Source organism: Ochotona princeps, chromosome 2, assembly GCF_030435755.1.
Source record: "Ochotona princeps isolate mOchPri1 chromosome 2, mOchPri1.hap1, whole genome shotgun sequence".
Classification (NCBI taxonomy): domain Eukaryota; kingdom Metazoa; phylum Chordata; class Mammalia; order Lagomorpha; family Ochotonidae; genus Ochotona; species Ochotona princeps.
Window position 1 is genome coordinate 107,205,832 of NC_080833.1, and position 16,902 is coordinate 107,222,733.

The 16,902-nt window shown below is 43.4% G+C and overlaps 2 protein-coding genes across 2 annotated transcripts; both read right to left on the reverse strand.

The window, feature by feature from the left end:
- Positions 1-273: 273 nt before the first annotated feature.
- Positions 274-2,103, reverse strand: KPRP (keratinocyte proline rich protein). The gene has a single exon (XM_036494694.2). The coding sequence runs from the start codon at positions 2,101-2,103 to the stop codon at positions 274-276; it is 1,830 nt and encodes a 609-aa protein (XP_036350587.2).
- Positions 2,104-13,670: 11,567 nt separating this feature from the next.
- On the reverse strand, positions 13,671-14,116 carry LOC131479511 (late cornified envelope protein 1A-like). The gene has a single exon (XM_058660288.1). It carries the CDS (start codon positions 14,097-14,099, stop codon positions 13,692-13,694), a length of 408 nt encoding a protein of 135 aa, XP_058516271.1. The 5' UTR covers positions 14,100-14,116; the 3' UTR covers positions 13,671-13,691.
- Between the last annotated feature and the right edge of the window lie 2,786 nt (positions 14,117-16,902).

Sequence of the window (16,902 nt, forward strand, 5' to 3'; positions counted from 1 at the left end):
CCAGACTGGTCTAGTTAGACATGTGTGCACATGAGGAGTCAGATGTGATACTGCAGAACTGTGTGACAACCAAATATAGATACTGAGATGATATGCAAAAGGAGTCAGGCAGGGCAGAAGCGAGCCTCTAAGCATCTTTGAAGAGAAGCAAACAAGACCACACTGGAAACTGCAGCTGTTTGAAGAGTAGGAACAATATTTTCTCACCCTGTTGCCCCAGGCAGGTCCAGAGAGAAGGCAGAACAGAAGGCAGAGAGAAGCTCAGCCGCTGTCTTAAAAGTATGCACCTTTGGCTCCAAAACAAGCCCCACCGTTCGCTCCAGTGGAGGCTCCTTGGCCTCCACAACCACCTAGACCCTGTGGCTCCGGAAACCCATTATCGGACCCACAGCCAACACCACTCTCTTGCCCTGTATGGTAACTTGAGGGGCCGCAGCTGGGAGCCTCAGTGTCCAGGCGGCATGGATTGGACTCATTACAGCCTAGGTCTTGTGGGCAAGAACTTGGATTTGGGAATGAGCAGGGGCTGGAGCAGCGAGGAGGTTCCCGGCATGGTTCTGGGCTTGAGCAGGGTGATGGGAGAGGGATTGGCTTGGGAAGGCGACAAGGCTCTGGGCTCTCACAGCGCTGGGGTTCTGGATTCTCACACTGCCCTGAACGGGGTCGTGGTTCTGGACACAAACAGGGCTCCGAAAACCGCCGAGATGGAGGACATATAAAGGGTTCTGGACGCGGACATTGACGCGGAGCAGGACGTGGGCTTCGCTGCCAGGAGGACTCTGGACATTGGTCAAGACGTCGTGGAGGACAGGAGCTTAGCTGTGGACGTGGCTCGAATCGTGGCCTCAACTCCGGACAGGAGGCGCCCCAGGAGGACTGTGGAGCACAGCTCTGAGAGGAGCCTCTGATGGGGGGAATCTGAACAGGACACCTCTGTGGGGGGACCTGCCTGGGACAGCAGGGTGAGGAAATCTCAATCCGGCATTTGGGTCCGCGTCTCTGAGAACAGCTGGGAGAAGGGCTGCGAGGGCAGCGGCTGCCGTAGATGGGTTCAGAGCGGCGGGGTGGGGTGCAGTAGTTGTAGGAACCAGAAGAGCATCTTGTTGGCAGGCAGCTACTATAGCTCGGCACAGTGCGGCGTGGTGGGGAACAGCTGCGGGTAGCAGGCTGCAACCGACGAGAAGGGAGGCATCTGCTGGCACTCTGAGATCGACGCTGCCCAGTGAAGGTGCTGCAGTAGCCTTGGTTCTGGTATTGTGGTTCACAGGATCTAAATGAAGGCCTGGACTGGCGTTGCGGGGCGCAGCTACCATAGGATCCTTGATACTGGCGCTGGGGAGCGCAACTGCTGTAGGATCCTTGATACTGGCGCTGGGCAGCACAGCTACTGTAAGATTCCTGATACTGGCGTTGCGGGGCACAGCTACCATAGGATCCTTGATACTGGCGCTGGGGAGCACAGCTACTGTAGGAAGCCTGGGTCTGGCGCTGGGGGACACAGTTGCTGTAGAACCCCTGATACTGACCCTGAGTGGAGAATCTTCCCTGAGTCTGGTACACAGGAGAACGTTCTATGCACGTGTAGACAGGCTGAGGAGTTGGATGGGGTACATAGGTCTGGACTGGGCACTCCATATAACAGGTTTCAGTGTAACAGACTGGAGCACATTCTACGTAGCAAGTCTGAGCAGGGCAGGGGACTTGACACTGCACATAGGAAACTTCAGGTTGGCAAGGAGCCTGGCACTGAACACAGGCTGTTTGGGCCTGGGAGGGAGCCTGACCCTTCACCTTGGTGGCCTTAGACTTGCAGGGAGCCTGGCACTTCACTTGGGTACCCTTAGACTTGCACGGAGCCTGGCACTTCACTTGGGTACTCTTAGACTGACATGGAGCCTGAGAAACTTGAACTGGAAATAATGTGGGACACTCCACAACTTGCATCTCGCAAGGGGCTTGGATCACCATCTGGCTGTTGGCATAGGAGGACGGGCCATTGACATAAGAGGCATTGAAGGACTGGCCATTGCCATTGGATGAGGAACCCTTGACGCAGCACTGGGGGAGTGGCAGGCTATACTGAATCGGCTGTTGATCACACATGGTCTTGAGGTAGGTGGGTGAATGGGATCTGAGGGCAGGGAGACCAAGATGATTTTTGGTAAGAGTCAGTGAACAGCAGGCACAACCCAGAGGAAGATGCTCTGCATCTTCTTTGATTGTTTTCCCTCCCCCCTCAACCTTCTTCCAAGAATCTTTAGTCAATTAGATGGACCCATGCTGAATTACCATTGTCAAATGATTTCTTGGCCTACCCAACTGAGCTCTTCCAGGGTTGCTGCCAGCCGGAATCTATACTGGAAGGGTGAATATGCCAGTGTCCAGCACCAGAGGGCACTGGTGACACAAGAATTCACCTCACTGGCTCAACTCCTAACTGGAAGGGGTGGCCCTTGGCCCTAAGGCTGCACCCCAAAGTGGGGACTCCACACCCATTGCATTTTGGGTTTCCTCTCACACACATACTAACAGTGCATTAACATGTGCAAATATATTAAAAATTTGCATAAGGGAACAAGCCCTCAGGCACCATCTGCTTCATGTTTTAAAGCATCATGGAAAAATAAAAGATGCAGTCAATTATTGGGCAGCTCAAATCTGACCGTAAATGTTTGTTTATCTGTATTCAACATTTTTCACATAAACTCACTTAGATAAGCCCTCATGCATATGTAAAATCCTGCAAGGACAAAACACACCAGCCTTGAAAGGACTTAAAATCAAAATGGTAACTAGCTCAGGCAGGCGGCTGTGGTCAATAATTTGAAGTGTGGCAGTCTGCTGCCTTTAAGAATGTTCTCTCCCCAGTCCCTCTAAAAGATGCAGCACAAGTACTTCAGGTGGAGTGACCCAGAAAGTGCGAGATACCTGATTGCAAAACTGACACATTTACAGCCCCGTGCAGCAGCAGGTGTACTGCACACACCAGCCTCCAGCAGAAAGAGGGCAGCCCCATTGTTCTGCATTCATCAGAATCTAGCTGCTCAACAGCCCAGTGACTATAGGAGGGGCTGATCTGACAAAAGGTTCATCTAACACAACATCTCCCAATCAACTTGCAAATTCTAAAAATACTTCTCATGGAGGACAAAGCCTCACATGTTATTCACCTCTAGAGAATATCTAGAACACTATCTCAGAGAAAATCCCCTTACCTCACAAGACTACTCCCAACGTGTAAATTCCTAGTTCATCTTTTCCAGGTTCTAGTGAGAGAAGCTAGCACTTGAGGTGGAAGCCAGGGTTACTAAAATTAACTACAATGACTTCATTGCCCAACTCTCCTCATAAACCCCACAGATACTATTCTTATGTTCACTAAAAGTTCACCAAAGTTTTCTCCATAGGTTTATGTATCACTCATTCTCCCAGCTCCTCTGTTTACTGTGCTGCACCTCTGTGATTCTACAGAGTCCTAAGCACAGAACCCCTTTTCCCCCCATCCAAATCCCAAAACCCAGCTCATAGACTCACCTGCCTCATACGTAAACAGACATTCAGGCTAAGAAGTCTGGGAAGAAGGCTGTCTTTATATAAAGGATGCTGGCCTGGCTTGAACTGTGAGACAGCCATTTGGTATCTGCCTGGCTCATCACGCAGGCTGGCATTCCAACAGCTGGTTCCTCCCTGTAGGACCCTGCCCCTGCGGTCACCTGCTGAGTGTGGGAGTGTCTTGTTCTGAATTAAAGCCTCTGCACTATGAAGGAGCAGATTCTTGCTGTCTTCCTCCATCTTCATCCTGTTGGTTTCCTCTCCATCTCTATAAGACCTGATGGAGGGGAGCAACCAGGGGTAGCGAACGTTCATTCTCTCCTGAAAGGTGATTCTATGCCTTACCTTTCTCCTCGCATCAGACTTAGATAGAATCTCAAATTCCACATTGTCTACTTGGATCTACACAATCCTTGCAACCAACTTGTTTAATAATTTATTCTACTGCATGATGATGATAATTTAATCTCCTTTCCTTGAGTTTCCATGGAGATTAAAACAATTAATGTACATAAAACTATGCAGCTAGGAATTATGTTTAAAATGTCCAAAATCTACTGAGAGATCAATAGGTGTCTGCTACTTCCCATTCCTAAGATCAGCACAGTGATGCCTACATAGCAGGTGCATAACTAATGCCACAGAGAAGTCTTTGAATCAGAATGGTGTAGAAGAGAAGTTATGAACTACACCCTGTGATCTAGGTACTGCCAAATGGACATATTCCTATGGTTTAATAACTGTGCTGGTTATTAACATGTAGAAACAGATTTTACCTAAGATTCCAGACATCCAAATGTTTTTCCAGATCTATATTCACAGACGGACTCTCTTTCCATCAATGTGATTAACAGCTGCCATGTTTAGGTATGGCATATACTTTCCCATTCTAAAATTTACCATCATTCTACTCTTTACTATTTCTGTAATGCAATTCCAAGTATAAAATTCTTGAATCATTTCACTTTTGATCATATTGGGGGAGGGGAAGTTAGGAAGAAATGATTCTTTTGCCTGGATCATTTCACCAAATTCTGAGGCTTAACAACTCTTGTAGGCATTTAAGATTCTGACTAAGCTTGAGAGCAGAGATTTTTGGGGGTTGGTTGATTTGGAGTTGAAATCTGAGCTCAAGTACTTATGGATTGGTTGGAAGCTGCTTAACCTCCATGAACCCCATTCATTATTTCTGAAATGGAAAGTAAGGGGAGGAGGAAAAAAAAGTGGACTAGAAAGTCATGGAACTCTTGTGTACACAAAATAAGAAAACTAAAGTACTTAGCAGGGAACTTTCCATTTAGTTTTCTGGGCTTTGGTTTCCTGGATGAAGGTGGAAGTGATTACACTTACTTCACCTGGTTCCCATGAAGATAAAATCAGCTAATGGATAGGAAAGTGTTTTGTAACCTACAAGGCACATGCCATCCATTTCTTTGAAACCTCTCCTCCTCTGGGCAAATCGATAGAGTTCATTGTGATCCCGGCGTCCTTGTTCTAGATTTCGTCATGCATTGCAGAGTGATCTCCAGATCCCACTCCAGACTTGAGCTTGACCTCAGATGTTCAAAACAACATAGTGATAAGAATCCTCAAAAAATCTCTGGTCCCACTCTGTAATTCAGCAGATGAGGACTTGAGAGTCCAGAGAGGTGCACCTGTCTGGGGCCATGATTCTAACGACCACATTGGAGGGACTAGAATCAAGTTAGTCCTAGGCCCAGACCAGAACTCTTTCCACTACTGATGACTTCTCTACATGCACACTTTGGCCAAGGTTCTCTGGAATTGAATAGCACTGGAGTTTGGTGTTCTTTCAGAAAGAAGTCTGGAGAGTAGAAAACAAGGGAAAACTGAGGGCATGGACCATCTTACTCCACCAGAATGTAAATCCTAGAGCCTGTGTTTTTCCCAACTCATGTCTTGATGGACTACGTCCCTTTTGCCAATATGATATAAAACTTATTCATCAGTGTGTCTCTACATCCTAAAATAACATGAGCCTATTGATGAATGCATGATATTTGAGTGGAAAAATGAGCACAAAATTGGTTCACATATCTTAAATCACCAAACTGGAGACCCAAAAGTACTGCAACGCATGTGATATCTTTCTTCTTACAAAGAAAAGCAAAGGGAAAGGAGTTGAGAAAAGGGCTCAGAATTTAAGACTTACAGGTGAAAATGACTTGAGGTGTTAGTTTTCAACAACATGATATCAGAGACAAGTATTAAACTAAAAGTAAAAGATTTAACTCCTACAGTCTTTACTTTAAAGACTCTAGCATTTCAGCTTTTTATTGACTAAAGAACCAGAATTAGGGCCAGTGCAGTAGTCTAGCAGAAAGTCCTGTCTTGTATGTGCCAGGATACCATACAGGTGCCGGTTCTAATGCCGGTGCCCTGCTTCCCATCTAGCTCTCTGCTTATGGCATGGGAAAGCAGCGGAAGATGACACAAAGCCTTAGGACCCTGCACCTGCATGGGAGACCCAGAAGAAGCTCCAGGCTCCTGGCTTTGGATCAGCTTAGCTCTGGGAGCTGTGGATACTTGGGGAGCGAATCAATGGATGTTAGATCCTCCTGTCTGACTCTCCTTCTCTCTGTATATCTTTCCAATAAAAATAAAAAAAATCTTTAAAAATAAAAAGAACCAGGATTAATACTCAGATTTCCTAAAGTCCATGATAAATGTGGTATATTTTTTCTTTTTTAACAGTTAGGTTGAGAATTCTTCCAAATAAATGTCATCTTCAGATAAATTTCTGATTGCTCTTCTAATCTTGGTGAGTCTACTTATGTTTTTAGGATTTTTACTTTTTGGCTGAACTAAACCAATGCAAACATAAATAAGGCAAAATCTTTCTCTGAAAAATTTCTTCCTCTCAAGGTTCCACTTCGGACAATGGTCAACCCATACTGTTTTGTTTGTTTGTTTGTTTGTTTGCCTACAAAACTAGACATTACCCTGGAATCTCCTTCTACCCTCTCCTAACGTACAGTCATCACACACAACATGCTGTTCATTCAGCTTTCTAACTGATATCAATTGCACTCCCTTCTTCCCATTTCCGCTACCCCTTTCATATCTCAGGTCTTCATGATCTTTTACACATTGTGCTAAAAGCTCCTTTTCCTATGCTTCTAGTCTTTCCTTCTTCCATTTAATGTCCAAATGCCCAGAGAATAACCATCCTTGCATATGTAATTACAAAGTGACATTTGTTATCTTATTCCTTTTGCTTTCAATTGTCTACTGAAAAATCTTCAAACTATTTATGAAGGCATAGAATCCTTTCTTAAACTGGCTCCAATCTACTCTTCTGCATCTAGGCCCCTCTCATCATCACTACCTCCTCACCCAACTGCCACCCTACAAAACATCAAGTGAAACCACGGGCAGTGATTTCATTCTCTCAGTGTGCTGATTTATTTCAGATTATAGACCTTTGTACATATTTTTTTCTCCTGGGAATGTCCTTTCATCTCTTCTGTACACATAGAACTACTTAGTGTTCATCATTGGTGATTACTCCAACGTCACTTCCTTTATAGATTCCCTGACTCCCAAAGCCATGATTCACTCTTTGTTATGGCAGCACTCTAGACATGCCCATCACTGGAGTCATGATGTGCTTTGTGGTTATTTACATTCCTGTTCTCCAAATTGTGAGTTTCTCATGGAGAACAAGTTGTTGTATATAAATCATTATTAAAATAATAGATGCTGTATTAGAACATTGTATTCATTTCACCCTGTTGGTTAAATGAATTAATGCTCATTAATGAAAACACATACACCCATTCACATGTATATATAGACACAAGTTTATCATACCCTCACACTGCATATTAAGGCTTGATTTATTTTATGTTGAAACATAGCAAATGAATGCACAACAAAATATAAGACCCATGTGAAAATTGTCACAATAGTAGCAAAGAATACTAAAGTGCTAATGTGAGGGCTATCTGCAAGGTTATCAGTTTTAGGGAAACAAGATATAGAGACCCTTTAGATATTCTGAAGCATTTTGAAATAGGCATTTAGAATTAGTAATGTAGATTGGAGTATAAATGATACAAATACAGTTATGTAAACATAAGAATAAGTGATCACTTTACAGTGATTTATATAAGTATATCCATGAAAATCATAAAGCTAGAATGTAGATATTTGAATAGAATTAAATATACACCGAAGTAGATAGATGGAGACGTAAATTTTAAAACACTGATGTGACAGACGGACATTTGGCTTAGCTTCCACACTGGAGTTTCTGGGTTTGGGTCCTGACTTTGTGTCTGGTTCCAACTTCCTGCTAATACATACCTAAGAGGCAGCATGCAATCATTCAACTATTTGGATCTCCACCACCCATTAAGGGAGTTCTGAATTCCTCACTAAGCCTGGCCCAGCCCCAGGTATCACAGATACCTGCAGAGTGAACATTAAGATGGAAAATATCTCTTTCAAACAAATACATGTAAATTTTTAAAAAAACTGAAAACACAGAAGTGCAGTGGTACCAATGGGAATGGCGTGGATGATGATAAACAAATACCGAGCATATGGATACCAGTGTACATGGAGGCATTCATTTTAGAAAGTGGAAACAACTTGCAAAGCACATAATTCATTAAGGATTTGCTGTGTAGCTGTACTTAGCTAAGGATTTGAAGTAGGTTAACTGTTTTGATTTTTAAAACTAGCCCTGCAAGGTAACTATCATTATCCTTATTTCATAATTGAGACATCAAAGGCTCAAGGTGGAAGCAATTTGTTATAAGACACAAGCTTGAAAATGGCAGAAACAAGATCCATAGCCAAGTGCCATAGCAAGACTCAGGGAAATACATACGTAATGGGATAAAGTTACATTGAGTAAATTCATGCTGCTCTCATGTATTTTACTATACTGTGAGCTGTACTCAGGGCTCTGACTTTTCAAGGAATGAATTTATTATCATTTTAGTAATACCTTGATCATGAGGACCAGGACATAAACACTTACCCTCTGCTAAAAACACACAAAATTTCAATATATTAAAAATATCTTTTTGCCCTTTGTGTAATCTTACAAGCATCTTTCCATTTTGTAGGGTTCATTTATTTATTAGTTTGAGGAGAAGAGGCAGACTGAGACAGAGAAATCACTCTCCAATTTTAAATGGCCATAATGGCTGGTACAAGTTCTGACTGAAGCCAGGAGACCAGAGCTCCAACAAAGTTTCCCATGTGAAGACAGGGGACTAAGCACTTGGGCCACTCTCTGCTGCCTTCCAAGGTATATTATCAAGGAGTTGGATTGGAAGCTGAGTAGCCATTGTAAAATGTTGGCATTGTGGGCAGTAGCTTAGCTCACTGTGCCACAACACTAACTCCCCTCATTCTTTATCCAGTTTAATCTGTCTTCTGGAACTGTTAACAGTCTGAAGTCCTGACACTTAAGCTTGAAATGGAGATATGATTCATCATCTTGGGTATCTTACAGTCTTTCCATATAAATTCTAGGATCTTGTGACCTTTATGTTTAAGCACTGAAGAAGTCAGAGATTTACCTTGGCACAAGGGTGACACTGAGTTTTTCTGCCTAATCCCAACTTCAATAAATGACATGCTGTCCCTCTAGTCACCTGTAGGAAACAATGAGTGGCTTAACTCTCTCTGATGCTTATTTCATCATATCCAAAAGGTAAACAAAATCTGTCTCACAGGTTGCTGAAAAGGCCAAATAAAAGGTATATGAAGCATCAATCCATAAATAGGTCCTTACGGTGGGTAATTATATTATCATCATCATTATATTATTTGTATTACTCAACATTACAATCACTTTTATTACTTCATGTTGCTCACCTAATGGAAAAATAATTGCTGTTGAAGTAGTTTGTAATAAGTCAGAATTATCTGGAATATGAGGCCATACATGCTGATTCTGTGACATTGGGAATAAGCGGAAGAGCTACAAACTGAAGCTTCATCCCAAGTCTCTGCTCTTGCGTGTGTTCTCCAGGTGGCCTCTCTCATTTTTTAAAAAAGATTTATTTATTTTTTATGGAAAGTCAGATTTACAGAGAGAAGGAGAAACAGAGAGAAGGATCCTCCATCTGCTGGTTCAATCCCCAATGGCTGCCTCAGCCAGAGTTGAGCCAATCTGGAGCTAGGAGCTTCCTCTGGGTCTTCCAACGCAGGTACAGGGTCCCAAAGCTTTGGACCATTCTCTACTGCATTCCCAGGTGACAAGCAGGGAGCTGGAAGGGAAGTGGAGCTTCCAGGTGCATTCAAGGCAAGGGCTTTAGCCAATAATGTACCACACCAAGCCCAGACTCTCCTTCTTCATATCTCAGTTCTTTTGGATTTTTTCTTATTTACATATAAAAACAAATAATAAAATGAAATAATAATAAAACAAGATGAATATAACATTTTTAATGTGAATGTAAATTATCATAAGCATTGTAGTTTCCACCCCTAAGGATATGTATCTTTTCTAGTCTCCAACCTTGGGACTGACAGAGGGGAGGTCTCCTTTCATAGATTAATTGATGAGATTATGAACTTGCCATGGGCTGTGTCCTAGGGAGTTGTCTGGACAAAGAGGTGTGCTCCTGTGGTGTTCGGAGCCCAAGGTAGGCCACCTTCCTCCGCTGGGTCTGGAAGAACAGTGAACAGGACTGTGGGCCAGAGGTTCTGGGGAGGTGGTTCCTGTGGGTGAGTGTTAAGGGCAAAGAGGTGGATATACTGGAATGAGAAATAAGTATTTTCCAAGGTGTGATTTAGGGGTGATGTTTTCAGAGAGAATGTTAGCAGAAGAATTGGCTTGGGGGACATGAGTTTGTCAGGAGGACAGGGATGAGCCCTTCCATGGCCTGAACAGGATTTGGTCTCCCAACTCATGTGGGACTTTAAGTCCAAAAGTCATAAGTTAGGAGGCACTTAAAGAGTAGACTCTTAATCTAACTTGTTTAGAGGTGGGTCTAAGGGCATGACATTCAGAGGGAATGTGGGAAAAGGGAAATCTGCCAGGAGTAGGGGGTGAAGCTTGTATCACTGATGAGGGAAGATCCAAGGGGTGGTGAGGCAAAGGCCTGGAGACAGTGTCACAGACTGTATCAAGGTGCAGGCAGTGCAATCAGTGACTGTGAGACCTCACAGGAAACAGACAAGGGGAACATTTGACTATTCATCAGACTTTGCTTTAAGGCAAGGTACAAGAAAAAAGAGTGCTCATGTGAATGAAATTCCATAATTGCTCTTGTTGATATATCTCAATTTAGAGACAAGACGAGTTAATTAGACAGCAAACATTTTACCTAGCACTCAAAATAGAAGAGGTTATCATGATCATTAGGATCAAGGAATCAGGGATTCCTTAATTTTCACAGATGGAATATAGATGCAGAAAAGAAAAGGCTACTGCATAAAATGGTTAGCATTAGCCTGAGAGAAATGATAAAGAGGTGTGCTATTATTAGTGAAAAGAAAAAATTCTAAAATGACTATAATCATTACTCTTAACTGTTTGAGTAAACCCCCTCTATCCAGCTGTTCAAGCATCTATTATGACCTCAGAATCAGTGTTCTCAGAAGACAGGTGAAAACAAAGGTCATTATGGAGTCTATTAATGAGTTGCTTGATACAGTGACAATCAAGGTGTGAAAAACAATCTCATAAGGAAGTAGAATGGACAAACATAAGAAAATAATCATTTTTAAACAACAAACAAAACTTTATTGGACTATAAAACAGTATCCAATTGAGCCTCAAAAGCACATAGCTCATTGCAAGAATTTCAGATGTTTAGAAGAGAATTGACTAATGAGGGCTGTGTTGGTTAAGGAAGTTTACTCAAAGGGTCAAGGTCATTGATGGGAGTGTCCATGATCATGGTGATGATGCTGTTATCAAAAATGAAAATCACTTTGATCAAGATGATGATAACTAAGGACCCTCTCTAGGTAGAATAAATGTGTTTCTGGAGCCTTTGTATTACAATGGCAACTGAAGTTACCATGCTTTGTGATATCATAAATATATACATGTGTATATATATACACACACACACGTATATGTGTTTTGTGTTTGCCTTTGAAACCCCCTGGAACTTCTGGGAGTAACAGTAGTATCTTTTCCAATGCACAGCAAGCCCCCTCAGACTACCCCTGAGTTTATCCTAGTGAGATGACTTCTGATGGGTTACCCAAAAAGTTTCAAGATCTGGGCTTGGTCTCCAGAAAGAACATGCACATAGTTAGGGCTAGAGGTTGAGTTCCATCACCAATAGTCAATCATTCACATAGTCAAGTCAATATAACAAAATCTCATTACAAGGAGTATACTAAAGCACAGAGAAGTTACTAATTTATTCCAAGTTACACAGCTTGGCCTGGTATGGTGGCCTAGCTGTGAAAGTCCTTGTCTTGAACGCACCAGGATCCCATATGGGCACCGGTTCTAGTCCTGCTAGCCCTGCTTCCCATCCAGCTCCTTGCTTGTGTCCTGGGAAAGCAGTCAAGGATGGCCCAAAGCCTTAGGATCCTACATCCATGTGAGAAACTCAGAAGAAGCTCTGGGCTCCTGACTTCAGATTGGCACAGCACTGGCCATTGTGGTCACTTGGGAAGTGAATCATCAAATGGAAGATAATCATTTCTGTCTCTCCTCCTCTCTGTATGTCTGACTTTGCAATAAAAATAGATAAATATCAAAAAAACAAAGTTACACAGCTTAAATTTTATTGAGAAAATATGTACATGTATAATTCTTACACATCACTTATGAAAAATAATCTTGAAGACTCAATAAAACACTAAATTCTCTCTGGAAAAGGAGCCTGCATCATCATCATCATCATCATGATGTCATTTTAGTTGCCCTTAAGCAGTCTTACCCCAGTGGGGAAGATCCAACACCACCCCATTGCTCAAAGTGTTTGTTCAAGATCACAGGCTGCTGTCCCGCACTTCCCCAGCAGGGCTTCCTGCCTGCTCTCCTGGAACATCTTGCTTAGGAGGTGGTTCACACACAAGCTGTGCCTCTGGCTATTGTCCACCTCGGGTAGTCTCATGGTTATAGCCAGTGGGACCCCTAAATCTCTGAGCAGGAACCTAGAGCACAGCCTAGGGACACATAGCAATGCAGGTTCTTCTCTGATTCTGCCACAGGAATGAGAGCGTAAGCAACTATTTCCACAGATTAGACTTCCAGTTTGTCTTCAGATGTTACTACTACAAGGGAGGCTAACAGTTTTAAAGTTTTTATTTCATATCCGCTGCCAAAAATATTGTCTTTATAATAAGCACAAGTACCAGCATTGTGGCATCACTACTATCTGTAACGCCAGCTTCCCTTATCAGAGAGCCAGTTCAAGCCCCAGCCACTATGATTAAAAATCAGCTCATTGCTAATTTGCCTGGGAAGCAGCAAAGGACGGTGTAAGTGTTTGAGTCCCAGCTACCTGCAATCGAGGACCCAGCTGGGTTTCCAGGTTTCTGGCTTCAGCCTGGCCAAACTTGAACCATTATAGTCATTTGAGGAGAGAATCAGTGGATAAATGTATTTCTCTCCCTGTCTCTTCCTGCCTTCCTGTCTCTCTACCTTTCAAACAAGTAAAATAGACTTTAAAAAAATGAAAGAAAGAAAAAGGTACAGCAGAGTAATAGATATAAAATCAGAATGGTTGGCACATGTGAAGAGAGACCAGTAACCCCACTTGGCAACTGAAGAGCCAGAATGTCTGTCTACACCAGGTGCAGAGAGCTGTCCACCTGACCCATCCTTCCAGGCCAGGTTTCTACCCCTGTCAGCACATGGCTGGGTACTCATTTGCCGATACTGATCTGTGGGTATGATCTTTGGGTAAAAAAAAAAAAAAAAAAAAAAAAACAAGCAGAAAACAAAAACAAAAATGGCAAGAGACCAGTGAAGTTCTGCAGGGAGGACTTTATTCTTTCATAGCACAGAACAGGGGACCTGACGAGGTGGGAGAAAATGCAGAACCTTCCACAGGAAGAGTTCAGCATCTCACAGCCCAGGATATGGTCAGCAAGGAAGGAGCAGGGGGTGAACAGCAGGTTAGGGTAAGTCTGCGCACTTTGGTTCCTCCAGCACAGCTTGTTTCAGCTCTTCATGGCCCAGGTCAGCAGCAGCCAGAGCCCCCAGACTGCTGGCCACCACCACTGCTGCCACAGCAGCTACTGCTACCACCACTGCTGCCACAGCAGCTGCCACCACCGCTGCTCCCACAGCAGCCGCTGCTACTGCCACCACCACAGCAACCAGAGCTCTGCTGGCGGCGACGAAGGGAACGGCGGGGTCTATGGTGGCTGAGGCAGCAGCCACCACCCCCAGAGCTGCAGCAACCCCCTGAGCTGGAACCACAGCAGCCTCCAGAGCTGGAGCTGCAGCAAGAGACTTGAGGGCACTTAGGGGGACACTTCGGGGGGCATTTAGGGGTTTGAGGGCACTTGGGAGGGCACTTGGGAGGACACTTGGGAGGACACTTGGGAGGGGGCTGACACTGCTGCTGGCTTTGCTGGCAGGACATTTTTCAAGAGGAAGTCAGTAAACCTAAGGAGAGATATAAAAAAAAAAAAGGCATCAACACAAACATCAAGCATATGCCCTTACTTGAGAAGCTCCCTCTAAACCAAGTTTCTTTGTGAATAGAATCTATAAATTGAATTTGGAGACTGATATGAAGTTAAAGCTGGTGCAATAAAAGCTCTTTTTCCCTGGCATGTCTTTTTTGTCTCCAGTGAAAGATGATGTCCATCTTCACACAATGACTCTAAAATCAGCCCCGTATTAGGCATCCTAAGCATTTGGTAATACTGCTGGTTTTACATTCCAGAACCTTCCTGGGATGGATCAGTCAGAGATAAATCATTCTTCTACATTTTAGATGGAAAATGATCATCTCTGAGAACATTTAGGGGAAGAAGAGTTACAGAAAAACTCTTGATATTCTCCACTTGGGCAGTTCCGGTCCCATGAATTCTGTTGGTTTGTCCCTATCCCTGGTTTTTACCCTAAGGTTCATGGGCAGTCTTTCTCATTGTTCTCCTTCTCCAGGCTGGGACACAGTCCCATAGCCAGCTCCTTTTCAGATAATCAACAGACCAGAAGTCAGAAAAGCATGTCATTGCCAAGGTTCACAGAGCCAACGTAGACCTGATTCAACTACCAAAGAAACTCTCCACCCTCCAATGGCTTCTTCCTCTTCTCAGGCTTCCTTCTGCCCCTTCCCCAGACCATCTTGCCCAGCAGTCCCAAAGCGTTCTTTTCTCAGAACTCACCTGATCAGTGGAGGAAGAGGAGGCTGTGGCCAACACGGCTGAGGACTGAACTGAAGAGCATGGTACTGGAGCCCTTTTATCCTGGGACTGGTGAGTTGCTGGGAATGAGGCACAGCCTGTGTATGCAGAGCAGTCACTTTCATAACCAGGATGAGGGTGACTCCTCACACTCCCAGCCCTGGGGCTCTAGGACCTCCTAGGAAAGAGGTACAGAAGAATCCCGGAAGCCAAAGAAGCCCAGCTATCTGCTCCAAGGCCTGATCTGCAGGCCAGCCATTCCAGCTTCATGCATTCACTCCTTCCTTAATTCTAGAAATATGTATTATCTACCTTGAGCTCACAATTTTGCAAGATATCAATGACACGAATATGACATAGAAGGCTCTGAGTAACTTGCAAGGTTGAAGCATGAATGTGTAAGCAAGGAGTTGTAAGTTAATCGCCACATGATCTTGATCTTTGGTTCAGGTTCTTTATAGTTCTTCTCCAGGACAATTTCACAATCTTCTAACGTGTCTTCCAAACCTATGAGCCACTTGAGGGTAGCATATGTTTTATTTACCTCTGTATCCATGTGTTTGGTACAGTATCCAGCTCAATAAACAGAGCATGAAGATTGGACACCAGGAAAGAGGAAGGCAGACATTTCTGGAACAATGAGGCAGGAATGCAGGTCATAGTGTGGGAGGCTTTTTGGCTTCAGGATCCAAGAGAGATTCCTAGGGAGGCTTAATGCTATTTCTCTTAATATTGAGTATTAATTTGCAATAATTGGAGATAAATGGAGATCATAACTTCCTGGGAATCAGATCAGACTGGCAAAATGTGGACTAGAAGGAATTATAGGGGAAGTTAAGGCCTTGGGGAGTCTAATGACTCCTGGAGGGTAGACGCCATGAGGAGGGTGTGATGCCACCATCATAGGAGAGAGGTGACTTTAAAAAGGGGGTTAGGAGAGAAATAAACACTATTCTGAACTTGAAAGTTTCTACAGATTTTTTGCTTCAAGGTTGGAGTTAGAACAAGTGTGTTATTAAGTTTTTGTAAGTTTGTACGTAGGTACTGATAGGAAGAAAAATAAGACAGGAAGAATTTATTTAAGTTGACATTGGTTCAGCATCTACTAATGAGCAAACATAAAGTTAAACTGTGAATAAAGAATTGCCACTTTAAAAAATATTTATTTGTTTGAAAGTCATACATAGAGAGAGAGAGAGAGTCTTCATTCCCAAAATGGTGATAATGGCCTACCCTCTGCCAGGCCAAAGATGGAAGATGAAAGCTTCTTCCAGGTTTCCCTTGTGGGTGTGAGGGCTCAAACACTAGGGCCATTTTCTGTTGCTTTCAAAGACTTGGGAACCACTAGCTCACTCTACATCATTGACAACAGCATTTTCACTTCCATGTATCAGTGGGAACATGCGATACTTATCTTTCTGAGCTCAGTGATGTTTTAGAAAGACTTATTAAAAGCCAGCGATCACACCCCTATTAAGAGAAGCTGCAGATAACATCAGATAAACAAAAGAGCGAAAGAAAAGAGGCAAAATTAAAGTGAACAGGAGACATTTCAGAGTATTACCTTAAAACAATGCAGTAGAGACTTAAGTTGGCTTTGCTACTTAAGGTAGCACACTGGGCAAGCCTGAACAAAAATTTCCAGAAATGTCTGCCTTCCTCTTTCCTGGTGTCCAATCTTCATGCTCTGTTTATTGAGCTGGATACTGTACCAAACACATGGATACAGAGGTAAATAAAACATATGCTACCCTCAAGTGGCTCATAGGTTTGGAAGACACGTTAGAAGATTGTGAAATTGTCCTGGAGGAGATGCCCTAGAGAAGTTGGGTTCCTGCCACTTTTGTGGGGGACGTGACTGAGTGTCTGTCATGTCTTCAGCCTGGCCCAGATCCAGCTATTAAGGACATTTGTTGGGTAATCCAGCAGAAAGAATCGTGCTCTCTCCCTTTCTCTGTCTCTCTAATTCATCTGCACCTCCTTCAAATAAATAAAATAAAATTTCAAATTAATGAGACACAAAGAATTGCAAAG

Bases quoted from the DNA above. Each gene is read 5' to 3' on its own strand.
- KPRP (XM_036494694.2), bottom strand. From the start codon at position 2,103: ATGTGTGATCAACAGCCGATTCAGTATAGCCTGCCACTCCCCCAGTGC.
- LOC131479511 (XM_058660288.1), bottom strand. From the start codon at position 14,099: ATGTCCTGCCAGCAAAGCCAGCAGCAGTGTCAGCCCCCTCCCAAGTGT.